At 44.0% G+C, this 27,794-nt stretch overlaps 1 protein-coding gene across 2 annotated transcripts in view; it reads left to right on the plus strand.

The window, feature by feature from the left end:
- The first annotated feature begins 2,156 nt into the window (after nt 1-2,156).
- HDAC7 (histone deacetylase 7) overlaps nt 2,157-27,794 on the plus strand; it is a 202,747-nt gene continuing 177,109 nt past the window's right edge. The window contains exon 1 of one of the 2 annotated variants that reach the window (XM_053369528.1): nt 2,157-2,334. In XM_053369528.1, coding sequence (XP_053225503.1) covers nt 2,316-2,334 — 19 coding nt within the window. In that variant the 5' untranslated portion in view covers nt 2,157-2,315. The remainder of the gene's footprint in view (nt 2,335-27,794) is intronic. The other variant, XM_053369545.1, reaches the window with a different exon arrangement.

The raw sequence follows: 27,794 nt of genomic DNA on the forward strand, positions 1-27,794 counted from the left end.
ACACACATTATTGGGTCATCACAAATATTCTGAAACAAATGTGCAAGAGGACCAAATGTTTGCATTGCATGATGAGATTTGCCAATCTTGTCTGCCTGCAGAGATTGTACATGGTAAACTGTTGTTGTTGCTGTGTTTTAGATACCACTGCTGACAATTCCATTAAACTCTTTGTGTATGACGTTTCTAACTGAATCCATCCTAGAGCCCAAAATTATGTTGCCTTAACAGAGGCTTCCCCAACCTGGTGCCTCCAGATCTAGTTGGGATACAACTCATACCTTCCCTGGCCATATTTGTCAGGGCTGATGGGAGCTGAAGTCCGACCATTTCTGCAGGGCTCCAGGCTGGAGATGGTTTCTTCAATGGTCACATCTGCACCACACCTATGACACATGCAGTGCGCATTTAAAGCATGTGAATCCCAGAAACTATAACTTACCCCTCACAGAGATACAATTGCCACCAGCCTTAACAAACTATAGTTCCCAGGATTATTTGGGGGAAGCCACCGTGTGCTTTAAATGGGCTTTGAATGTGCTTTAAATGGCTGTGTAGGCTCAGTGATAAGAAATCCCAAGCCATAGACACATAAATTAGGAAGCCCTTTGGGGTTGGCTGCTGTAGCGCAGAGAGCAGTATCAGATCTTCTTTAGTCCTCAAATCTCTTTACAAAAATCCTGGGGAATTGTATTTTGGCGAGAGTGGGTGCTGAAAATTCTCTGTTATTGATGTCTCACAGAACTGCAGTTCCCAGAATTATCTGGGAAATGGGATTGGCTGAAGCAGTTCAAGTCTGTTGTGCGTAGAGAAGCCAAAGAACACAAAGGTAGTTTGTTTTTGTAGAGGCAAAAAGAATTCCAACCAGAATTATCTGGGAAATGGGATTGGCTGAAGCAGTTCAAGTCTGTTGTGCGTAGAGAAGCCAAAGAACACAAAGGTAGTTTGTTTTTGTAGAGGCAAAAAGAATTCCAAAATATCACCTGCATGTTTTTACTAAACTTTATTCTGTAAGAATGTAGGATGTGAAGAGTGTTGTCCTCTACCAATCTTAAAAGATGTGTGCAAAAAGCACAGTTGTGAAAATGCCACGTCACACCCAGGCTTAGTTAAGATATTATTATTTCAGCCAGAAGTCGCAGGAACTCAGTTCTGGCCCCTCTCAGGTGGACGCCATTGCCACTATAAGAGTGAAAGGGTTCATGCTGAGTTCTGGCACCATTTCCCCCCTAGAAAAATAGCACTGATTGTTGTTGTTGTTGTTATTACTACAACTAATAATAACAACATGGCACTTGTTATCCAAAGATCTCCAAGCGAAAACACATTTAAAAACAAAACATACATTATGCCACCAGAAAGAATACAAAACACCCCACAAACACACAAAATAATCATTTCTACTCTGCACCTAAATTCAGAAGAGTTCACCCAGGGACAGAGAAGCTGTTGACAAAAATCGCTCTGAGATTTTGAAGTTTGGTGGTGGGGACCTGCCTGGACCACAAACGTGTCCTTTGCACATGTTTGGACTGGGCTGGGGTCCGTCTTGATGGGTTGTGCCACTTGGGAATCCTTTTTTCTTTCTCCTTCAACGTATGTGTATGTGTTTTATTAGCTATAAACTCTCTCGGATTCCACGTACCACATTGGTAACATTACGGTAACACATTGCTAACTTTTGACTCACAAGATCTTGGAAGGATGGAAGTCGGGGAGAAAGAGAAAGAGAGACAGGAGGAGGGTGTGTCTGAAAAATGCTGTTCAGATTCTAATGCTCTCTTTCTCTTTCTCATTCCCCACGTCGCGGTTCTTAAAGGCACTATACCTCATTTTATTATTTTCACATTTTTTTTTAGAAAGCGGAGTGGACTGTTGCATTGTTGTTCTCTGCCTTGTGTGTGACATGGTGCTTTTGAGAGTACATCTGCTGCCAAGGGAGGGGACCACAGCAGCTTGGCTAACTTTTTTCTCTTCTGCAGTCTGTCTCTCTCTCTCTCTCTCTCTCTCTGCCTCTTTTTCTCGCCGCCCCTAGTTCCCAGGGTAGAGTTGGCTGGCTGGTCTTTCTGAGTCTGATAAAGCATTTCCTTCCATTGTCATTCTATACGGCCTCTGGGCCTTTCTTTTTCCCAGCCCCTCCCCTTCTGCCTGCCTGCCCCTCTCTCCCTCTCTCTCTCTCTCATTCTCTGTGAACCTCGGTAAATCTTGTGGTTTAAGAAAACTGCCTCCTTCTTAAAAAGGAAGAGAGAGAGAGGGAGAAGTTATCTTCGAACGATGAGACGTTGCCTTCGAGGATTTTACTGAAAGCTCCCTGGATGCATGGACTCCACAGGGGTGAGTCGTTGCAGCTCACACAGGTTGCTTTATTTGCCTAAGATAAGAAAATGGGAACAGGCAGCCTTGCGGGTAGCTGGCTGCTCTTGATGTCTTCTGTGCGTCTTGTCTTGTGACTTCCTACTTTCTCACATTAGGCAGACAGATGCACTCAAAGGGTTGGTGGTGGAAACCACTAGCTGGTAAGCATGGCCTGACACTATGCTGCCCCTTGAACGTGGTGGGAGAGAAAGAACTCTGTGGCCTGGCTCCTGTGACAGGCCTGGCCATGCCATAGCTGCCTTCCGACGCATGCCTTCGCAGCCAGACTCTGGATTTATGGATGTACATTCTTAAAACAAGTCAGCAGCGATTTCAGTCCCCAGAATGGATAAAATGGGCAAGGCACAGAATTGTCTAAGTTGTATTAACTGTTTGTTCAGCTAGCTTTTCTAGTCAGCATTGTCTGTTGTGGTAAATTGGCAGAGTTCTGAGTTACACAGAATGCTACTATTGGGAAGCATGGAAATAGAGTTAAATGCTTGGTGTTGTAACTGTTCCTTGAAGCACTGAATGCATTGCCCACTCTACCTGACTGAAAAGAAAGAGTTGCATGTGAAACGGTCCACGCCTTTAGGGTGAGTCTGGCAAATCTGTGGCCCTCCAGATGGTGCTGGACTACAACTTGCTGGGACTGATGGGAGTTGAAGGTTTCCCCCTCTGCTTTAGTGAGCCAGCCTCTTTTGTGCTTTACCCCTCTTTCAGTGGCACCCCAGCCTGCACAGGCAATGTGCTGCTGTTTTCCTCCTGGCCTTCTCTTCTTGCCCATCCTGAGTATGAGCTGGAATGCTCTTGCAATGAGGATATCCTTCTGGAGACAAGGTGCAATCCTATCTAGAATTTTAAAGGGGATGATAACAAGGAAGGGAACTTTCAGGAGAGATCTTCAGGCTGCATGAAGGCAGGAAGTTAATAACTTTTAAGTATGATCAATATGTAGCCTGGCCCTGGGCGCCCCCATGACAGGCACAGAGGCAGCTGAGGCGCAGCAGCGGGTGGGTTTGTCTAATGGGCAGGTGGTTGGAGGCAGCGGGTGAGGAGCCTGTTGGAGGCAGGCTCTGTTTGCCCTCCACATGGGCTCCACACATGCCCCGGCACATGCCCCTAACCCAGCTGCCTAGTCCATTGGGGGGCCGCAATACTTGCCCCACCACAGGCACTAGCAAACTACGCTGCGCCACTGGCAGTAAGTCCAGCTAGGGTTGCAATCTATCCATTGAGTTCAAGGGGGCTTACTCACAAGAAACTGGGTGTACAATTGCCGCCTAATAGATCCAGAGCAGATGTGCTGTTTGCTCACTTTTGTTACCAGCTTCCTTCAAGAGCTTCTCATAGTTATTTGTTGCAATTGGCATGCATTGGGTTCAGGGTGTGATGTTTGGTACAAGGGTTTCAGACAGTGAGGCAAAAGCAGCAAAGCAGGGAGACTGAGGAAGCACAAGGAGTTTTGTGAGTGGAACGAATTCTTAGGTTGCTTAGAAGCATGACTGTGTAAAAAAAAAGAAGAAGGAAAGGCATACATATTTACATTTCTGAGAGCGAGAGAGGAAGCATGGTTTGATGAGAACAATAAAGTTGCATCTGCACTGGCCAATTTAGCCAATTCTGCTCTGGACTTGGCATTTGTGAGTTGTACTAAAATAGACACACAGGTTAGGCCCCCGCAGAATGGAGGCAGGCAAATGTTGTCCCCATCTTCAAAAAAAGGGGGGGGGGGAGAAGACCCAGGTAACTACTGACATCGATACTAGGGAAGAACAGAGGGGGCTCTGAATCTGAATTCCATTTCTGGACATTTGAAAATGTTGTTCAAAAAATGGGTTTTTTAAAAAAAATTTAAATCAAATATTGTTGGTTAATAAAATATTCAACAACACTTTAGAAATCCAGTACTTTATATCTTTTACTTTTGAAAACATTTGAGTATTTTATATTTTTTAAAAAATAAAATATTGTAGATTAACATGGAAAATCTATTATATATTCAGTTGAAAAACTCTCAGTGATCACAGCAGCATGAATGTTCAAAAGTACCAAGATGGAAATGAGAATTAGGTGAACATAAATGGTTGTTTATTTGTTCCTAAAACTGATTGAAGCGTTGTTTGAAAATTTCCCCCCATTTATTCCAGTCCTCCTAAATGTGCAAGCACTGCACTGGGTGAATGCAGAAGAGCTGGGAGCAAGTGGCAATTTACTCCCGCGTGCATGCAGCCACTCAGGGCCTCTCCCTTTCTGATGCAGTCATCATGATTTAGGCTCACAGTAATACCAGGGCAGTTATTCCTGATCCCACTTTCAATACTGTTTGTGCACATGTTCCATAGCTTGCTGCTGAAATCCTTTCTCTCTTTTATATCCCAAATGTTCCAGGTTTATTTTTCTGCCCACTTTTGTTGTGCTATAGCACAAGAGTGTCCCTCTAGATGACAATAATGCTGCAACATTGGGAAAGCATCTCTGAGCAGCTAATAAAGCAGAACAATATGTCCAGTACGGATCCTTTGCTGATGCAGTGCGATTGCATCAGTGGCGTGTTGTAGCAAAAAACACCAGTCTGGAGAGGCACACCTGCTCAGAGTGGGCAGAGCAGCAATGGTAAATGTTGCCTTTTTGTCGTTCCTACACACATTCACGCATCCCTCTCTATGACATGTCCAGGCAAGCAGGATATTATTATTGGAGATCAATGACACATCCCAACCAGGCAAAAACTTTCCACGATGGTGTGAGGCAGGGCCAGTAGCAGGTGGAGCTGGAAAGAGGGTGTGGTCTTGACAGAGTCCTGAAGGCCAGATAGAGGGACTTGGAGGGGTGCATGTGGCCTCAGCCCAGAGGTTCCTTATCCCTATCCTACTGCATGGAATAGGTTTTCTTGCAGCTTGACTTTTTTTATAAATGCTGTTTGAAGTCCAGTCCTATCTATATCTATATGTTCTCAGAAGCCTCACTCTGCAGTGCAGTCCTGCACAACTCACTCAGAAGCGCATCCCATTGCATTCAATAGGACTTGCTTCTAAATAAACCTTAAGTTGCAATCATGTTAATTTCCCTGTAGGGAACGTTCGACTAGAATCACACTGCTAAACTCATCAAACTGTACATGGGACTGTGACCTAAATCATGGCTGACTCTTCATGTTGCTTCATTTCTAGTTTTCTCAGGCTAAGGATTGTCTTGTGACTTGTGAGATACCCTGCAACCTGGGGGCAATGAGGCAAGAAGCATGTGGCAACCAGTCGCTTTCCCTGCTAATGGAAAGGCCATAGCTCAGTGGTAGACCAAGCTCATTTTCTCCTGCTCTGGAGGGTAGGACCAATGGCTTCAAGTAACAAGAAAGGAGATTCCAGCTAACCATCAGGAATAACTTTCTGACAGTAAGAGCTGTTTGACAGTGGAATGGACTCCCTCAAGAGGTGGTGTACTCTCTTTCCCTGGAGGTTCTTAAGCAGATGTTGGATGGCCATCTGTTATGGATGAATCTCTAGTTGAGATTCCTGCTTGCAGGGGGTTGGACTAGATGACCCTTCCAGCTCCAGAGTCCCATGATTCTATGATTCTCTCTGCTTTGCATTCAGGAGCAGCCAAGTTCAGTCTCTGGCATCTACAGGTAGGGCTGGGACTGTCCCTTGTCTGAAACCCTGGAGAGCCTGTGCCAGTTGGTGAAGACACTCTGGCAGCTTCCTGTGTCCCCTAGGCGTCAACGGCAGCATGGGGTTTTTGTTTTTGCTGCGGCAGGAACCTGAGCAGCTTTTCCTGCAGTCCTGGCAAATTCTTTGGGGATTGACATCCTAGAAAGGAAACTGGACAAAGGGAGGAGGATGTTTACTTCTTTCTTTGTGGTGCATTTCCTGGTGGGCTCCCTGGCTTGATCTTGCTTTGTCCTTGAAGGAGGAGATCTGAGGCCCAGTTAAGAGGAAAGCAGCCCTTAGCAGGAGAAAGAAAGCCATAGACAGAAGGCTACACATGAGACAGTGGGGTGGGGTGGGGTGGGGGCACTACCTGGCTGGTCCATTCTTATATATCCTGTCGTTGTAGTGGATGGCTAGCTGAGAGGCAAATGTTGCATTACTCAAGGCATCTGGAGCTCATTGTTCAGGTCTGTATGCTCATAACAAAGGAATAGATCAGCGTTGGGGAACCTAAATGTGGCCCTCTGGAACTCTTTATCAGGCCCTTGGCACTCTCCCTAGGCTACACACCCTCCTCAGCCACATACCCTTACCAGCCTTTCTTTACACCCTCATCAAGTGCTGTGTCTTTGTACTCCATACCTGTCAAATGTCCCTATTTCCCCAGGACATTCATGGGATTACAGAAGCCATCCCAGCTTCTGATTTCATCCAAGAATGCCCTGTTTTCTCCGCTCCAGCACTGCCACTGCCAAGCGGAGGAGGAGGAGGAGGAGGTGGTGGAGCCAACACTTACGCTTAGCAGAGGAACTTTTGTAAAGCAGAACCCTTGTGTTCAGGGTGAGATGGGGCATTTTCCCACCAGAGCGGACATGTGCAACGCTCATGCCGGCCCCTCTCTGCCGCTGCCAAAGCCACCACTGCTGTTGTGGTGGTTTGAGGTGCAGTGCAAGTGGAGGAAGCAAGCGAAGAGGGAAGAGAGTGAGCAGCTGCCAGGTAGGGGCTAAAGCAGGGTAGGCAGGCAGCTGATTCACGCATCTTTGGGTGTCATGCTCCTGCCCAAGCCAGCCGGCACACCAGCTGACACTTGTCCCATTTTCTGCTGGAAAACATTGGAGGGTATGGCACTCTGATAATGCCTCTTGCTTGCCTGCCTTGGGGATAGAAAGGGGGGGTGAGTTTGTGTGGCTCTACTGCAGATACTGCAGGCTACGGGCAGGTCTGCATCATACATGTAAAGTATCTTGGGATGTGTAGTTCCCGCCTCAAAGCTGCAATTTCCAGCATCCCTGGCGAAGTACAGCTCCCATAATCCTCTGGGGAAAACCATGCACTTTAAATTTGGGTTGAGTGTGCTTTCAATATATGTGTTGTTCTGTCCTCCAACTCCTATCATCCCTGACCTGGCTGGAGGCTGATGGAAATTGAAGTCCCTCAACATCTGGAGTGCCACAGCTGCAGGGCCACACGCCCCCCTCCTTAAAGCCTCTCCATGATTCCACTGAGAAGAACGATGTCAACATGAGATGCCACGGTGGTGATGCATTGCTTTATTTTATTTTATTAAGAAGATTTATAAAGAGCTTGCTCAGAAATATCTCCAAGTGGTCAACATATTTAATTATATATAAAGCAGGAGTAAAATAGACACAAACCAATTAAAAACAAATGTACATAAAATCATGTTAAAGAAAAAGGTGAAGTTAATAAATATCTAAAACAGATGTCTTAGGTGGATAGCTTGCAGCTATGTCTTGATCACCCTACTGTTTTCTGTATACTTCCTGTGTTTTCCTGACTAGGAAAACCTGTGGGTTCTCCAGATGTTGTTGGAGTACAATTCCCATCATCCCTGACCATTGGCCATGCTGTAAAACATCTGGAGGGCATCAGGTTGGTGAAGGCTGTGTTAATTTTTTGTGGTTTTCTTTTCAGTTTAGTAGGGCTGACATACATCCAGATTTTCCTGGACATTACCAGGATTTCAAAGGCAGAAATGACGCCCGGGGTGGGAATTTCCTAAATGTGGCACTTTATCCTGGATCTTAGGCAAGTCAATCGGATAATTGTGTTGGTGTTTTGGCATTTTTGTAAAAAAAAGCTCAACAGCTTTCAGGGTATCCTGGTTTTTTAAGACATGTTTTTAACCAACTACAAATTCTGACTTTTAAACAAATTTGGCAGTTAGGCCATAGGCACAAGGACTCAGCTGAGTTGGGTTTGTTTTCTGGTCAGTTGACGATCCAAGCTGAGAAGCAGACTGCAAACATGCAAAATAAATTAGATTAAAAAGGAAGAGGAGGAGGAGGAAGAGTTGTTAAACTGAATTTACTGTTTTCACAATCATGGCCCCAAACTTGTGTGAAGAAATGTGTCGCATGTCACACAGAATTTTCCAAGACTAGGTAAAGACTAGGTAAAAACTCACTCATTCTCGTGGTTCTTTGGAGCACCCCCTTGAAGCAAAAACAACGAAGAGTCATGACACCTTCCAGACTGCCAGATTTATCATGGTGTAGTAAACTGTCATGGACTTAATGCACCAGTGGAGTCCAGTCCACAAAAACAACTTATGCCACAATAAATCTATCTTAAAGGTGCCACAAGACTCCTGGTCACTTTTACAGCAACAGGGGCTGCCCCTCTGGAAGTGGTTACCCCTTGGAAGTATCCTGCTCTTTAATCTTCTCTCCTATCTCAGCTCCTGCAGCTGCTTGATTGTTTCTGTTGCTCCTCTCTGAACTTCTGCCAGTTTATTTGCCTCTTGATAAAACAGTGCCCAGAGCTAAATATTTATTGCAACCAAGCACTGACATAGAGCAATTTCCCCCCTCCCCTCTGATAATAAAAATGGAGTCCTTTGAGAGCCTTGTGAAGTGGGGAGCATCACAATATCTGTCGTTTAAAATGGAAGCAGAGATATAACTCCCTCTGATTTCAGCAAGAGTGATTCTTCATTGAAAAATAAGTGCAGAATAGCAGTAATTGGGTTCTGCAGAACCGGGGGGGGGGGGTCACATCTGGCATCACAACTTGAGCAAGAGCCATCTTGAATCCGAGTGTTTGTGGAAGGGATGGTCTGACCTTCTTTAGGTAAGAATTGTTAAGTATAATTGATATAATTCGCACAGAAATGAAAATATATGTGCATTAATGATGGCCTAAAATTGAAAATGGCTAAAGGTATATTGCAGAAGGTTTAATGTGGGTTTTCATGGGGCTCTATTAAAGCCAAGGAGAACAAAGCTCCTCAATGGGTTAATGAATACCTGTGGATTGTTTTCTGCTACTCTAAACTTTTGTAATCTTAGATCATGTGATGAAGGTATTGAGTTGCAAGTCTGTATTTTGAAGGGAGTTGCCTTTGAGTCTTTGTCTCCCAAACTTCATGGAGTGAGGATGTAAATGAAGAGAGAGTAAATAGACTAAGGCAATGAAAGCTGGAAAGCAGATTGTGGAGAGAGGGGGACCTTTGTTTATAGGGCTGTCTGGATTATTTCATATTTTCTAAAATACTGAGCCTGTGCACAAGATTTTGTATGGGTAATTTTGGATGTATCATTTGATGTTCCTGTTTTATTTTGAAGAGTCTGCTAATAAAATTTGAGTAATATTTTCATGGGTCTCTAGACAGTGCTTCATTGTCAGTTGTTGGTTTTGTTTTGTTTTTTAAAAAATATTTTTCCAAAGTTTTAATACATACAAATTTTGATTACCTTTATCTATCTGGTGTGTCTTTACTCCACCCCCCCCTCCCATCTCTCCATGGTTTCCCAATTCCTCCTTGTCCTGCTGCATATCATTCTTTGCCACCCTCTTTCACTCAGCTTAGTATCTAATTGTTTATTACTGCTGCTCACAGTTCAGGTCCTACTGGTAAATTTATCTGACTGTTACACTTCTTCGAATACTCTACAAAGGGTTTCCATTCCTCCCTTAACAGTGCCTCCTCTTGGTCCCTGCTTGTAATTCATGTACTAGTAACAGGGTCTTCTTATTTTAAAGTCAGCAAATGCAAAAGTAGTCTCACGTGAACCTGTTTGCTAAGGGTGAGTATTTTGTTATCCCTGGCTATAACCTGACACCTTGCCTCGTGTCCCTCTGCGTTGCCTGCTACAGAAAGAGTTGTGGCAATGTGCAGTGGCAGCAAGGCATTTCCCCTTTCAGAGTGGCCCTCTGGCAAAACTAGTTGCTGACCAAGGTGCTGGTTATTTGGGTAGCTCAAAGAGAAAAATATTTTGTGATGTGGGTGTAAACCTATATACACACTTACCTGGGGCTTACTTCTGAGTTGGTGTGTATGTTGATCTGTTAGTGTGTTGTTTGCTTAGCAGTGAGACTTTGCTATGTTAACAAAGATGGGTAATGTCCAGATCTGGAAACATAATCAGAGAATTGTAGAATTGGAAGGCACGCCAAGGGTCATCTAGTCCAACCCCCTGCAATGCAAGAATCACAGCTAAAGATCCCCTTGGCTGATTAGCATTCTATGTCCCTTTCAGTGTGTTTGGGGAGGGGTGTTATGGGTCTGTTTTGTTTTGTTCTTGTTTTTATTATACATTTTGTGTTTTTATTTTGTATTTTAATGCTGTGAATCACCCTGAGACCTTCAGATGAAGGGCAGTATACAAATTTAATTAAAAAATAAAATTAAATAAATAGCTTGATTGATGGCCACCCAACCTTTGTTTGAAAACCACCAATGAATCATAGAATTATATAATGTTTTAGTTTCTTTTAAAGCTCAGAAAATAATTCTGAATTCCAGACAGTTCCCTCTTTCCCCAGGCTGGCTGGTTGGACTACATCTTCAGCCACTGCATCACAGCAATGGTGTTCAGTTTTTGCATGGGCAAATATGGAAGCCCACTTGACCCAATTTGTGGGCATTTTGAGTGAGTTCATGCAGAGGGCAGAGAGTCCGAGGGTTGCTTCATAGATGTTTAGCTATTAGTTGCCACAGTTTCCCAAGTATGAAGTAACTAGGTATTCATCTGGCATGTGATGTTAGATAAGAGTGTCCGCCACGAGTGGGAAAGGAGTAGGACCCTGCTTGCATATATTACTTTTATGAAGGGGAAAAACAACCATTTTCAAAAGCGTGGTCCCTTCATATCTGGTTGAATGTGCATGCATTTTTGTTTTCAGGTTATCACCACCCAAGTGCCAATAGTCATGCATGAAAACAGCTCTTAAATTCAAGCATGGCAAAGGAAAAAGTTAGTGGTAAAACAGGCATACAAGAAAATATTTTGCAAAATGTAGTGGAAAGAGCTGAGAAAGATCAGATTCACTGATGACATTGTAAAGTGTTTCCAAAGCAGTTTTGAAAATATCAGCAACGAAAACACAACATTGCCTAGGAATTAGAACCTTGGTTTAGAGTCATGATAAGATGTTTCAGTAATATGTTTTCAGAAAACTAAGTTTACAGACAGGTAGATCTTCAGTGAATGACAGATATTAGCATTTCTGTCCCTCTTATTTTTTACATGCATGATCCCCAGTTTAACCTAAGAATGGGAATCTTTTGTTTCATACAATCATAATAGGATTGTGTAGCTAATATGATATGTATTGATTGATAAAACAGCACTGACATAAAAGTGTTAAAGCCCAAAGGCTTTAATGCAAAGCCTCCTCTTTGCATGTAGCAGAATGAGATGGCAGAATCTTGAGGGGGCCAAGTGGACTGTACCACTTCAGACTTCAAGACAGGGATTACCATTTTGGAATGCTCCTTCACATTAATAAGAAAAAATCCCTGCATGTTTTTTTAAAACAAAAAACCAAGAACTATAGCTTTGGAGAGAGGTGCTCTAGCTGAGCTTGCTACGTTAGTTTTCTACCCTGAGACCTTCAGCCTGAGACCTTCAGATGAAGGGCAGTATACAAATTTAATTAAAAAATAAAATTAAATAAATTGCTTGATTGATGGCCACCCCACCATTGGAAAGCAGTAGTCTGAAAGTATTACATTCTGTCATCCACCTCAGTCATCTGCCATGTTATTACCACTTTTTCTGCTCCAAATATAGCTTAGACCAGTGCTTTTTTTCTGGGGGGACCCAGGAGTATGCATACCCCTAAACATTTTGTGAATCTAAGTTTGGTGTCATTGAGGGGCAGTATTTCAATATGAGTAGGAAAATGAGAGTACCCCTAAACATTTTTTTAAGAAAAAAGCACTGGCTTAGACTAATTCGTTTTTCCCATCTGGAAAACAGCAAGTAGCTTCTCTGGGACAGCAGGGGTTGGGGCAGTTTTTGGTTGAAATGAAAAGGGTTTGGCTGACCTATTGACTAGCACAGGGAATTAATGCTGTCCCCTTCTAGGATATAGCAGCCTCCTCCTCCCTTTTGATCCTTTGAATTAGGAACCCTGCTGCAGGCCTGGGTTAGGAGCTCTGCCAGTAGGCTGTAAAGAGCCTTGCAAACAAACCAGTTATGTCACCTAAAACTTGTATGGAGCTTGAATTCAGAAGGTAAGCTTCATCAGACGACACAACAGAATGCATGAATCAACCACAGGCTTAGCAAATTCCATGGACCATTCTTGGGGAAACCCTTGCCAAGCCTTATAAGAGCTTCAGGGGCGTGAAAGCAAACACCTCGAAAGTTTTTCTGAATGTCACGAGTCTTCTGCCAGTAAGAAAACAGCTGTCTTGAAGTTCCTGGTGCAGCACTTTTTTTTTTTTGTTAATTACAATGAAGTCCTTCTGTATTCTATACTCGAAAGACAAGCAGCTGCATCTGTAACCACAAGAAGGCCAGGAGGTTAAGTGTCCAAATTCAGGTTCTCTATACGGAAGGCATGTGTCTCAGCTCATTTTTTGCTTTCCAAAAATATTAAGTTGATAGCTCAACTTGGGTGTTGCACAATGAGCTATTTATAAATGTATACATTTCTTATGTACATGCAGAGTTGGTACTGTGTTAGAGGCAGCTGAGGCTAACTGGTGTGGCAGTGGGAGCTGTGCCTGAAGTGGTGTGGTGAAAACTGTGCTGAAGACTCCAGCCTGAGGTTGACCATAAGAAGCCCTAGAGCAAGGGTAGCCAACAGGGGGCCATCCAGTCATTTTTGATTACAACTCCAATCAGCCCCAGCTAGCATAGCCAATGATCAGGAATAATGGGAGCTGTAGTTCAACAACATTGTTGGCTATCCCTCCCCTAGAGAGGCTCAGAAGTGGTTTCTGATCATTTTTTTAAACTAGAAGCGCCAAGGATAGGTCCTTGGACCTTCTCCTGGCAAAGCATGTGCCCTGCCACTGAGCCCTCTCACTTCTCAAGTCTTTCTTTAAGAGCTACTTCTGCATAAGTAGAACCAGGTCATGGTGGGAAAGCATATGAAGCCACCACTTTGCTGAAGCTAAGCAGATCTGGGTCTGGTCAGTGACTGAAGCATATGCAAATAACTAACCGATCAACCCTGAACTGGCCTTGGTCCACCAGGTTGACACCTTCCTAGTCAACAGACTTTCCTTCCCCCCGTTCATTTCGTAATCTTGCCCACTCCTCACAACCCCATCTTGCTTGTCTAGCATGTGTAATAGCTTTTTTTCTGAGAAAAGCCCATAACTCAAGAGTCTTCTGTACAACAACTGCTCAAAGCCAGCATTAAAAATAAATGCAAGCTAATAATAGCATTGGCAATTTATGCAAATGATCACTTGCAAATGAGGAGGTGGCTGCAGTTTGCTGGCACAGTCTTAAAATATACACACTAACGTTGTTCTAAGCTCTGTACAAAAAAGGCTGGGGGAAGTGCCATTAATAAAAGTATTGAATGAGAGTACCAGGAGGGCTGTTGCACCCCACCCTGTCTTAGCAGCTACAAACAAACAAACAAACAAACAAACAAACACTCTACACATTACAGTCAAAAAAGAAAAAAACAAGTCATGCATATAGAAAAGATTAATATGAACACCCACCCCACTCCCAGGATTCCAGTAAGCTTGAAGCATGCAGAATGTTGTGTCCATGCAAGATCTCTAGTGGTGGAGCATATGCCTTGCATGCAGAACGTCGCCTTGTACTGAATTGGGCTGCTGGTCCATCTAGCTCAGAATTGACTACATTGACTGGCAGCAACTGTGTAGTTCAGAGTCCTTAGTTCCGAGTCCTACCTGGATGGGGAATTCAACCAGGACCTTCTGCCTGAAGAGCAGGTACTCTGCCCCTGAGCTACATGACCCTTGCTGGGGGGGGGGGGAGACGGGACATGACCTGTTTGAAATTGCACTGCCACTTGCCAGATAGTTCAGACAGCCGTGTGCAAGGGACCATTGGTCTGCCTCTGTATAAGGAAGCTTCACCTTATCTGCCCCAGGGAACTCTAGAAATTATAGCTCTGCGTCTGAGGGCCAAGGGATTGTTGTGAGAGAGTTCTCAGCTTCCACAACCTAGAATCTCCAGGGTTCTTTGGTAAAAGCCGTGACAGTTAACATCACATACAATCATAGAATCACAGAATCATAGAAAATGTAGAGTTGGAAGGGACCCCAAGGCTCATCTAGTCCAACCCCTGCAATGCAGGAAGCTCAACTAAAGCATCCATGACAGATGGCCATTCAGCCTCTGTTTAAAAACTTCCAAGGAAGGAGAGTCCACCACCTCTCATAGGAGTCTGTTCCACTGCCAAACAGCTCTTACTGTCAGAAAGTTTTTTCAAATGTTTAGTTGGAATCTCCTTTCTTGCAACTTGAAGCCATTGGTTCAGGTCCTACCCTCCAGAGCAGGAGAAAACAAGCATGCTCCCTCTTCCATGTGACAACCCTTGAGATATTTGAAGATGTCTATTGTATCTCCTCTCAGTCCCCATTTTTTCCAGGCTAAACATACTCAGCTCCTCCAAGCGCTTCTCATAAGGCTTGGTTTCCAGACCCTTGATCATCTTGGTTGCCCTCCTCTGCACATGTTCCAGCTTGTCAACATTCTTCTTACATTGTGATATCCAGAACTAGACACAGTATTCCAGGTGTAGTCTGACAAAGACAGAATAGAGTGGTACTTCCCTTGATCTGGACACTATACTTTTGTTGATGCAGCCAAGAATAGCATTAGCTTTTTTTGCTGCTGCATCACACTACCGATTCATGTGAAGCTTGTGGTCCACCAAGACCCCTAGATCCTTTTCACATGTACTGCTAGTAAGCCAGGTGTCCCCCTTCTTATACTTGTGCAGCTTCTTCTGCTGCTGCTTGTGCAGAACCTTACATTTGTTCCTGTTGAAATTAATTTTGTTTGTGCCCAGTTTTCCAATCTGCTAAATTCATATTGAATCTGGATTCTGTCATTGGTAGTGTTAGCTATCCCTCCCAGTTTGGTATCATCAGGGGGTTGGACTAGACCATCCTCAGGGTCCCTTCCAACTCTACAATTCTATGATTCCATAATTCTGTAATCTGCACATTTGATGAGTATCCCCTCAATTCCTTCATCCAAGTCATTTAGAAAGATGATGAACAACAACGTGCCCAGGAGGGAACCCTGCAGCATCCCACTTGTCAATTTTCCCAGGATGACGAGGAACCATTAATGAGTACTCTTTGGGTTCGGTCAGGCAACCAACTACAAATTTACCTAACAGTTACCTCATCCAGCCCACATTTCACCAGCTTTTCTGCAAGAATATGATGGGGGATTTTGTCAAAAGCCTTACTGAAAGCAAGATACAGAACCATTCCCCGATCCACCAAGCTTGTAACTCTATAAAAAGGAAAAGAAATGAGATTTGTCTGGCATGACTTGTTTTTAAGAACTGCATGCTGTTTTAGTAATCACATCATCCTTTTCTAATTGCTCCCAGACAAACCAGTTAATTATCTGTTATAGTGAACTTCCCTGGTATCAGTGTCAAGCTTACCGGTCGGTAGTTACTTGGGTCTTCTTTCGCCTCCCCCTTTTTTAAGTTGGGGTCAACATTTGCCTGCTTTCATTCTGCAGGGACCTCACCTATTCTCCAGGAATTCTCAGAGATCATAGACAAAAGACTTTGAGATTACATCTGCAAAATCTTTTAGTCCCCTTGGGTGCAGCTCATCAAGCCCTGGAAATTTGAATTCATTTGAAGGACTACCTCTTTTCCTATCTTCGGTAGAAAGAGTCCCAAGTCAGTGCAAGCACATTCTTGTGGGGGAAAGAATGTAACTCAGCAATAGAGCATGGAACCGAGGGGGGGGGAGTTGTGTGTGTGCTTTAAATGGCATCAATTATTTTTATCAAATGGTTGTTTTTTAAAAATGGAACCTTTGACCCTCCAGGTGTTACTGAACTACAGCTCCCATTAGCCTTAGAAAGTGTGGCCAGGGTTGATGGGAGTTACAGTTGAACGGCTGAGTGTGTGTGTGTCTGCGCGCGCGCGCACGTGTGTGTGAAGGGGAGAAAGAGAAACTTTCAGAAGCCAGAAAAGAAAAACAAGGAGGAAGTGATCAGGAGGGAAGGAACTCTGATAGGATGGGATGCAAGGCATAGCTTCAGGAGCGATGGTATGGATAGTACCCACTTGATCTTCATGCACTGATCTGGGGTTGAGCGCCTGTATGGCTGCCCTGGCGGTTTTGGTGCTGTAAGTCACCCTTTGCCAACTTGGCATCCCCTTAGATATTTTGCTGATAGGAGTTGTAATCCCAAACATCTGGAGGGGGTTGGGTTGGCGAAGGGGGCTGTAGGATGAAGCAGCAGCAAAGAAAACAAACATGAAGGATTGTTCTCCTAACAGGGCTACAAGCCTCCCTCCCTTCCTCGTTTCCCCAACAGTGGTGTTGACCTGGGCTGCAAGTGAGTGCTGGAGAGACTTTTGTGGCCCTTTTTGTTTGTTTAATCAAAGCTATGCTTGTTTTCTGATTGGAGGCGTCAGATAGGGCTCCGTGTTCTACAAGCAGGAAACAGGGACTTCCTGTTCACTCTCCTCATCGCAGGAAGTAGGGGCTGTGCTGCGTGTTCATTTTTCAAACAAGCCCTCCCTTCCCTCCCCCCATTATTATTTTTTTTGGGGGGGAAAGTCTTCTATGTTTATGTGAGCGTGTGTTGTTTTTATTTTCTCTTTCATCCACCGTGAACATGGTTTTGCATTGTCAGGCTCCCCAAGGGAATGATAACTGATGACGACAACCAAATAAGCATTTGCGAGTCTTGGAGGGGTCATAGCAACTATCCCCAAATATTTACCGTCCCTCTGGAAACCTCCAGCTGAGATTTATGCCTCCAGTAGACAAGAAAGGCAAGAGGTCTGGAGTTTGCAGAGGTCTCTCTCTCCATCACCTCTAGGCTTCTGCATATGCCGAAGAACAAGACAAACACTGGAAGTAAGCAACAGTATATTTCATTTGACCCACTAAGAGGAAGATGTCAAGATTCTCCAGGGATTATTATCACAGGGTTGGGGAACCTGTGACCCTCCAGATGTTCCTGGTGGACTGCAGCTCTCATCATCCTTGACTGTTGGCCAAGTTGGCTGGTGAGCGCTGTTGGGAGTTGGGAGCCCAGGAGCATCTGGAGGGCCACGGGTCCCCCATCCCTGACCTACAAAGTGCACTCAAAACCACAAATGAGGCTTGTGGTACCTTAATGACTAAGAAACATATTATGGCATGAGGTTTCATGGATCACCGTCCACTTCATCAGATGCAGGAAGAAGTGGACTCTGTTCCATGAAAGCTTATATGCCGCAATCGCTTTGTTAATCTTTAAAGGTCTCTTTGCTGAAGCAGACTAGCATCTTCCCTCCGGGGAAAAAAGTTACAGTCATGGGGATGTGTAGATGCTGAATGTAGAATTCAGCTTTATGGAAATCTCAACTTTCTTTCTTTTTGAAAAGCACATTTCTAAGCCTTCTGGCTACAAAGTTACGCTTAAAAGCTCAAAAGCTAAATAGAGCCTCCATATTTAGGGGTGTACCTTGGGGTTGGCTGCGTAAGCCCCTGTCAAAGGCACAAGCCCAGGGGGGTGGAAAAATCTTGCCTCTGACTTGGAGTGGCTAGGAGCCCACAAAGGCCACAAAAAGCAAACGTTTTGCATTTCTTGTCCATGGTCCTCCTGGCTTTGGAGGTGCGGATACAGCTCCTTGCCAAGGGTGCAAGGGAGCCTAGGTATGTCTTTTTTTTGGGGGGGGCTGTGTTCTTCAGAATATCAGATGGACATAGACAACAGGAGAGGATTGTTGTTGCTTTCAAGTAAGCTTCTCAGAAGCATCTGGCTTACCCTCCAACGTGGCCCAGAGGAAAATCGGGACACACATTCTTGGGGCTGTGCTCCCACATGAGTCATGTGACTCTTGTGAGAGCATGCCCCCCAATGGAATGTCCTGCTTAAATCGGGACAGTTGAGGTTGGCCAGTACTGGGAACAGAATTCTGGGCTAGATGGCTCTTAGTTCTGATCCAGCAATCCTTGGACCAGGGGTAAGGAGTCAGTTTGTGTCAATAATGTTTCCTAGTGGATGCCCTCCACAGATTCTTGCCCCTCCCCACATGTAATAAAACCAGGACAAATTGTGCAAAACACAAAATATTGCACAACAAATTACACAAAATACATGAAATTGTGAAAGTCTGCTTGCTTTGCTTGCTTTGTGCAGCCCACAAAATCCAGACTTTCTTGATTTTGGTGCCCTGGGTGCACAGTTGTTGTTGTTGTTGTTATCATTGCAGATTTCACAAAGATTTCAGAATATAGTGCAAAACAGAGTCAATATGCAACTGTAGAAATAGTTTTCAGTGCCAGGGATAGTCAAGTCCAGGAGATATGAGAGAGTACTTCTAAGCATGTACAGAGTGCTGTCACTGAGTCACTTGAAGGGGGAAATGACATCTGTCTGGATGTCATACAATGGTTGTCTGATATGGGAACCCAGGTCAGTGTGAAATCCCAGTGTGTGGTTTTAATTGTGGATATTGTGAGACTTTTGCATAACAATTGACATGTGCCTCTCCCATTGCCCAAATGTAGGGATGGTCATACTGTGTTTGAGCTCACTCAGAAACCTCCATCTGTGCTGTGCTGTAATGACTCCTTTGATCCTGCAAGCCATTACTTAGTGTTGCAGTCACCATGCATGCATGTTGCAAGTGAGGAGCAGGCATGTGTGAATGGCGCTTGTCCTTCAGAGGTATCACCAGCAAATTTATGGTGGAAAGGTACCATGGGTTCTGTTTGCATAAAAATCAAACCATCAAGGATACATGATACATTTGCGGTACCTGTACATCAAAGTACAACTGCTTAACACCGTCCACAAAAATGCTCGCCCACAAAAAAACCTTTGCGTGTCTGGCTGCCCTTAGAATCCCCACATGAGTCATTTGTGGTCTAAAAAAGTGGTGGTGGAGGGAGGGGGACACACGCATCAATTTTTAATATGTTTTCCTTTCTGGTCACTTCTAGGTAAATTTTACTCACTACAGGCAATCAGGTGAATGGTTACTTCTGTGCTATGTTTCTTCTTAAACCAGCAAGCAGGACTATCAGTTGTAGGTCAGCAAGGTCTGGGGGCCAGAAGAGGTTTCCCACAGCTGGTTTGACCCTTCCAAGGGACACTCTTCTGCTTTCCAACCTTTGGTGGTGGTCAGCCCAGCAGAAATGGGGAGGGCTTTCTCCCCCTCCCTTTCTGTGTGGGCAGAGTTGGGGCTGGGTAGTTTCCTGCCATTCTACTGGGGATTGAAGCCCCGAGATCCAACCCAAGACCTTTTTATTTTCTCCCTTCTGCATGAAGGGGGTGATCCTGGGGCAAGATGCACCAGAGCCAAACTTGGGTTTCTAAAGCAGATTCCGCTGACTCGCTGTAATCACCATGAGTCATGAAACTTGAGACCCTTTTGCATCACCCCTGCTCTGAATTGTTTAAACCTGCCCCATTCAGAGCCAGAGTGATGTTTTTTGCCTGAGCAGCTTACGCAGCTGGGGCTTCCTCACCTTCAGGCTGTCCAAAGAAAATATCTATTGGGTTGCGTTTCGGCTGACCACATTCTTGCCCCCACCTCTCTCGCTTTGAGGTGACTTCCACTCCTAGGCACCAGTTCTCTCTGGTGGCTGCCTTTTGGCAACATCACTAATGGTTGCTATGGGGAGCCATGATGGTTCAGAAACATGACCTGACCGATGGTTTCATTCCACAAACGTACATAAAGGTGGGGGGGGTAGGGGATGGTTTTCGTAGTGCATTTTGTGATGGAGCAGCATAGCTAAGCTGGGGCACACTGGGGTTTAGCTCAGGAATGCAGGAAACCAGGACTCACCCATGGAATCTGTGAAGCAATTATTTCTAGAAAGCCTCTGAGCATGCAAAGTGTGCTTTCCCTTTAGTGCTGAGTACATGGACTTCCTTTTGCTTAATTTCAATTCAACTAAGAATACTAAAGTATTCCCCCTCCAAAAAAAATTGGAAAACAACTTGTCCGTCCACCCCTGTCCCCCCCACTGCCTGAACGCATTCTTAAAATACAGATGCTATTGTACTTGGTGATACAAATGAGAGCACGAGAAGGCTTGAATGCCTCCTGCTGCCCACATTTGATACCCAGTAATGTTATAGGCACAATGAACTTGGGACATGGAGTTTCCAGGGGAAGGACAATGATGGTAAGAACTCAGGAGCCCTGGGAAATGCCGTGGGGCCCTGGTGTCGCAGCATTCAGCCGCATGGAAGGAGGTGCTCAGTTTAAATCCTGAGTTGGGTAAGAGAGGATTAATGAGAAATGATGCTTGATTTGTGATGTGGGGTGAACATGAGCTTCCAAGTGACATTGCTGACAACAATTGACTTTGCACATCTGGAATTTGGGAATGGGTTTCCAGGCCAGAGAGTGTGACAGTTACATGCAAGCAGTGTTGTGCCTTTAGAGTGCTTGCCATTGCTTGCATCTGTGTATGTCTTTATTTTCCTGATTTCATTTGCACCCTGCCCTTTCCCGAGATGCACAGCACTGTTTAGCCTTTCAGCAGCCCTCTGAAAGATATGATAGGTTTTTTATTCCTGTAGTGTTATCTCTGTAGTGACCCATTTATACATGCAAGTCTTCCCTTGATGTTAGAGGGATGAGCATGCTTGTGTGAACAGGGCCTAAGTATTCATTTACCCAGAGATTAGCCAGAGAGAAGGGGAGAAGGAGCGTACAGAACAGACCCAATATGTTTTGCTGCTTGAAGCAAAGGAGATGATGGTGTCTCCTGTTCCCCATTCCCATAACATCTGGGGGGCCACAGCTTCCCCACCCCTGGCCTGTAGTACCTCAGCTAGTGCCTCTTGCAGGACATCTGCATGACTTTGCAAACTCCCAAAGTGCTCCAGGGGAGTGGGTTGTTCAGGGCTGATGGTATGTTAGCAGGGGGCTCTTATTGCAAAACCAACTTGTAGATTGAACGTCATGGTAAGAGCCCAGCTGCTCAGAATGGGCTTTGGCTGCCTCCCTCATGGGATGGGTGGAAACCTTCTTTCTCAGTGTGTTTCGGCCTAGGTTGGACAGAGTTTAGGAAACAAGCAGTTAGGAACAACCCTCTTCTTCTCCTTCTGCTTAGATGCTCGTGAAATACTTGGGGATTAATATGACAGCAAAAAATGGGAACTTATTTAAAGATAATTATGAAAAATGTTGGATGGAAGTGAAAAAAGATTTAGAAATTTGGTCAAACTTGAAGCTTTCCTTGTTGGGTCGAATTGCAGCTATAAAGATGAATGTTTTGCCTAGAATGTTGTTTTTGTTTCAAACACTGCAGATTGTGGACAAGATGGATTGTTTCAAGAAGTGGCAGAAAGATATTTCTAGATTTGTCTGGCAGGGCAAGAAGCCCAGAATAAAATTTAAGATATTAACTGATGCAAAGGAAAGAGGCGGATTTGCCCTGCCAGACTTTAAACTTTACTATGAATCAGCAGCATTCTGCTGGTTGAAAGATTGGCTGCTTCTTGAGAACACAGACATTTTGGATCTAGAAGGTTTCAATAATGTTTTTGGGTGGCATGCATATTTGTGGTACGACAAGGTTAAAGCACATAAAGCATTTAAGAACCATATTGTCAGGAAAGCTTTGTTCAACGTTTGGATAAGATATAAGGATTTATTGGAAAATAAAACCCCAAGGTGGTTGTCACCAATGGAAGCAAAGGCCCAGAAGAAGCTCAATATGGAGGCCAAATGGCCGAAATATTGGGAAATTTTGGAACAAGAGGGAGATAGACTAAAACTGCAGAGCTTTGAGAAATTAAAAAACAAAGTGCGAGATTGGCTTCATTATTATCAGATAATGGAGGCATATAATTTGGACAAGAAAATTGGCTTCCAGGTGGAAAAATCAAAATTAGAAACAGAACTGTTAGAACCCAAAACTAAGATTTTGTCAAAGGTGTATAACTTGCTGTTGAAATGGAATACTCAGGATGAAACGGTGAAATCTGCTATGATTAAATGGGCACAAGATGTTGGACATAACATTATGTTTGCTGACTGGGAACAGTTGTGGACCACAGGTATGAAATTCACGGCATGCAATGCCTTAAGAGAGAATATTATGAAAATGATATACAGGTGGTACATGACCCCAGTCAAGCTTGCAAAAATATATCATTTGCCTGTTAATAAATGTTGGAAATGCAAAGAAACTGAAGGTACATTCTTTCACCTTTGGTGGACGTGCCCAAGAATTAAGGCTTTCTGGGAAATGATCTATAATGAAATGAAAAAGGTATTTAAATATACCTTTCTGAAGAAACCAGAGGCCTTTCTTCTGGACATTGTTGGCCAATTGGTGCCAAAGAAGGACAGAACTTTTTTTATGTATGCCACAACAGCAGCAAGAATACTTATTGCAAAGTATTGGAAGACACAAGTTCTACCCACTTTGGAAGAATGGCAGATGAAGGTGATGGACTATATGGGATTGGCAGAAATGACTGGCAGAATCCGAGACCAGGGAGAAGAGTCGGTGGAAGAAGATTGGAAGAAATTTAAAGATTATCTACAGAAATATTGTAAAATTAATGAGTGTTAGATTGATGTTGGATTGAAATTAAGTGGTTTACAGCTGTAATGCTTTAAGAGAATATGAAAAAAAAGGATTATAAATAGGTAAAAATATAATGGTAAGGATTTGCTGAACTAACAATTTGTGGTGGAATACAAAAAAGGGAGGTATGAGGAGGTCCGGGAAACAAGTTAAAGGAAAATAAGCAACTGAAAATTTATGTGTTTTTAATTTTCTTTATTCTGTATTTTTGTTATTTATCTGTTTTTTCTTTTTTATTTGATTGTAATATTTTTAAAAATCTTAATAAATATCTTATAAAAAAAAAAGAAAGTGCTCCCCTCTTACACAACAAATCTGAAAAGGTGCTAACTAACTTGTGTAGCCTGTCCCATCTGGAAACTGGGCTGCTCTCTCTCTTTCAGACCTTGTATCAAGAGTGGGAACAGTTTTTCCAAAAGGTGGCAAGCTGATCTCAAAAGGTCCAGTCAAATAACAATAAACTGGAAGAAGTGGACTCTCCTTCCTTGGAGGTTTTAAAGCAGAGGCTGAATGGCCATCTGTCATGGAGGCTTCAGCTGAGATTCCTGCATTTCAGGGGGCTGGACCCTTTGATCCCTTCCAACTCTATGATTCTACAAAACAGCCAATGCACACAATAATGGTCCAACCTCTCTCATTTTCTTGTGCTTCCTGTATTCATGTACAGGATTGGTGCAAACCACAGTCCAGTGCAGGCTTGCTTGAGAGTAAGTCTCACTGAAAGCAGTGGCATGTCTGGATAAGCCTGCAGGGGACCCCCTTGCAAGTTACCCGCATTAGGATCCAGAACAGTTTTGATGCATTTCAGTGGCCATTTGGAAAGAGATGTGCCTTTGGTACAAAAAAGGCAGGACAGGGCACAGAATCACGACCCATTTCTAATGCATGCCCAATGGTTATTTGGAAATACACAGCATTCTTACGTTGTTTCGGAAGGACTTGATGCATTCCAATGGTTGTTCTCTGTCATTCGTTTTAGTTGCATTCCTCCCCGCCCCTCCAACCCTCTTTCCCAGCATAAGATGCTAAATTGAAGGTTCATTTCAGCAACAAGCTCATAATTGAATGAGCTGCATATGACACACAGATTGCAACATTATAAAACAAATAATAACTTTCTTATTTTATAGCATGTTTTCATTCATTGTCAGGTTAAAATAAGCCAGGTTTTTAAAAATAAATTATGCAGCATTCTTGAACGTTTATTGCAAACACACACATACACAAACACCCCCCATGCTCAGTTCCTTAGCATCCCTTCCCTCCCCACTCCCAACCTACCTTAAGCCAAATATCTCTGGTTGTAGGATACTAGCTTAAAGAAAGAAAAAAAGGGTAGAATAAAGGGTTGATATCTGGCAAGGATGCCATGATAGGGAGGGTGGGTGACTATCATGTCTACTCTACTTTTTGTATGCGTAGAGCAAATGTGGAGAACCTCAGAGCCCAAATGTGGCCTTCCAGTGGATGGAAATAGCGGGAAAGCAGTTTAGGGTTAAATGTTAGGAGAATGGTAAGAGTTGCTTGATGGGGAAACAAATTGCCTTGAGATGTGGTGGAATCCCCATCTCCATTTAAGCAAGAGGTTGTACTAGTCCCCCCCCGCCCCCCGGTCTCTTCCAGCTCTATTCTGTGATTCTCTTTAAAAAACCAATCTAAAGAAGAGGGTGCCTATTGGCTTTCTGCATGAGTTACTGTACTGGGTCCTTTTAATCTGGCAGTATAGCCAGAACAGTGACTCATGCAGAAATGGATTCCTGTGAGGGCAGGTAAAGACTCTAAAGGAAATCCTTTCCAGTGCAATTTATAAATCCAGTGGTTTCATTTTTTTAAAAAAGAAGGATGTATTTTGGGTATCAAAAGTCTGAGAAGTGCTGAGATATGGCTTATGCAATATATCATCATCATCACCATCATTATTAACTGCCCTTCACCATCAGGTCCCAGGGGTGGGTTGCAACAATTTGTATAGATATGCCAAGTGCATAGATTTTGGAGACAGCAGCCACTCCACCACTGCTCCCCACCAGATCTGCTGCAGTGCTGCTCTAGTTGTTATTTGCCCTTGTGAGCAGAAACCGTTGCCAGCCGTAGCTGAGAAACTGGCAAACTCCCAACAGAGCAGAGAGCAAATCAGCCTGCTTGTACTCTCTAGCACAAGGCGCACCATGGCGTGGGCGTTTGAGGGTTAAAAATAGACACCAGATTTTTTTTTCAGTTAACAAATGTGGAGGAGGGAAAACAGAGCGCTCTTTATCAGACCCAGTGCTTCCCCGAGAGATTCTGTAATTAGTCAGATCAGAGGAGTGAACATAGCTGTGTGTGTACGTGTTGTGTTTCAATTTTAGGACAGCGATGCGACAGATGTTTCATTGTGTGCTGGACAAAAATTTCAGGGGCAGGAAGCAGAACTTCACTGGGGTGGGTGGAAATAAGTTCACCCCATTTCAGGATCCAGCATGTCTTATAAAACGTTCTCCACACCTATTCTTACCATCCACATTCAGAGAAAGAATACAGTACCATCGTGAGTGCAAAGTGTTTTAATGGCTAAAGGCAACTCATGCTGTTTGTGTACAATCCTAACATTGGCAGAATGGTGTCAGGAAGATGTGGCTTTGTAATGTAGGAATGTGGATGGGTCAATGTAGGAATGTGGATTTTGCAGAAGAAGAAAGTTGATGTGGCTTATGAGCTTCTCAGAGATATCCAGGAATGGATGGAATCAGTCTGTTTCTCGCACATGTCAGTTTTGTATCTGCCCGTCCCATCCCATTTCCACATTAATCTGTTAAAAACAATAAGAACATCTGTGTGTTCTCTCAAAATGCCAATTAAATAGATATATTATCTCAATGTATGCACTTTTTATTCTAATTTACTTTTTCAAAAAAAATAAAAATAATTATTATTATTTTAGCTGAAAACCATATCACAAAATCTGGAGAATTGCAGCATCTGAAGGATGCTGAATATCTTGCCAGCTGCCAGTGCTTTAAACTGGCACCATAGGCAGATGTTGTTGTTATATTTAATTATGAATCACCTTTCCTACAAACGTCAAGGTCATGGAAGTCATAGAATTGTGGCGATGGAAGGCGCCCTGAGTGTCGCCTGCTCCAGCCCCTTGCAATGCAGGACTCTCAACACACGATTCCCCATCCAGCTGGAAAAGTGATTTACAACCACCAAATAAAAGCAACTAATAACTAGTTTCAAAACAATTTTTTAAAATTGGGTTCAGAACATTACAAATAAACACCACCACAGATATCTATAAATGGAAAAGGGGGGCAGGAAAACATGGTCTTAAGAATGCATGGCTGTGGTACCCTCATAGGAGCTATAATCGTGTTTCCATATGTGAAGCCAAAATGGTTTTTAAATAAATGGTCAGATCAGTATATCCAGATTGGTGCTGAAACATTTAGCTCCAAATTCCAGATGTATCTGCTGGCAAACCATCTGACAGTATTCACCCTCCGGCCTGTCAAAAACCCTGAGCAGCAACCGTTGCCTGGACTTGTTCTTTGCTTACTCTCTCTCTGCTGCTGCAAGAGGCTTCCTGATTGACTCAACATGCCCCACCGAAACGACTCAGCTCTGTGTTTGTTCGCAACAACTGAATGGGGCTGTTAGTAATTAAAGCATATGGGCTTCCCAGAAAGTGGCTTAGACCGGATATCCTTCATCAAAATACCCTAGGCATCACTACCTAAAAATAACTCCAGCAGAACAGAAACTAAATAAACAAGAATGAGAAGAGAAGACGAGGCCGGGAGCCAAGCAGCAAGAACTGGCTTCCTGGGACAAGGGTGTGGCTCGCAGGGTGCCGCTGCTGACCCTGAAGAGAAGAGGGTTAAAATGGAGTGCAGAAAGGCTTTGAAATGTTGGTTCTAGGATGGCTGAGCGGCACCATTTGGCTTCAGGCATCATCATCTCTTAGGGTGGCGCTGCTTTAAGGAGCCTTGCAGTGTTTCCAAGGACCCCCCAAGATTCCCGTAAACTGGGGTGGGGAACCTGGTGCCCTCCAGATGTTGTTGGACTCCAGCTCCCATCAGCCCCCTAGACAAAATGGCCAATGGTCTGGGATGATGGGAGCTGGAGTCATTGAATCATAGAGTTGGACGAGACCATGGGGGTCATCTAGTCCAATCCCCTGCAATGCAGGAATCTTTTGCGAGTATGATTTCCCCCCAGTATTTATAAAACTTTATAAAAATTGTTTTGAAAACCAGTATAATGAAATGCAATGCTGCTCTTTGAACTGAGGGTGGGGAGCCTGTGGTCCTCCAAGTTTCGCTGGACTCCAGCTCCCATCAGGCCCAACCAACATGGGCAATGGCCAGGCATGATGGGCGTTGCAGTCCAGCAACATCTGGAGGGCCAAGGATCCCTATCCTTGCAGCACAGGGAAAACTTTTGATGGCTCAGCTTACACCTTCAGGAGTGAGGTGAGCAGCAGAACTTCTCACTTCTGTACAAGTAGAGCTATGGAAGGTCCAGATGATGTCCTCTTGCGGTTGGCCATCCCAGATACCTTTTGGTCATTTTGTTAGTTTGGCTTATGCCTCTGTGTGCTTCAATAGTTTAGCAGTTTAGGTTGCAGCACATGACAACAGGGAAGGTGCTGTTCTATTTTATTTACTCCACTTGGTGCAGAATGTCTGAGCATGTGCAGGACACCTGATAGTACCGAGACACCCAAGCCTTCCGTGGTGCCATTAGCTTAATTAACCTACGAGCAGCCATGATAGAGACTGGCCTCAGCATGCTTTGTGGACCCG

This window comes from Podarcis raffonei, chromosome 2 (assembly GCF_027172205.1).
Source record: "Podarcis raffonei isolate rPodRaf1 chromosome 2, rPodRaf1.pri, whole genome shotgun sequence".
In the NCBI taxonomy this organism is placed as follows: domain Eukaryota; kingdom Metazoa; phylum Chordata; class Lepidosauria; order Squamata; family Lacertidae; genus Podarcis; species Podarcis raffonei.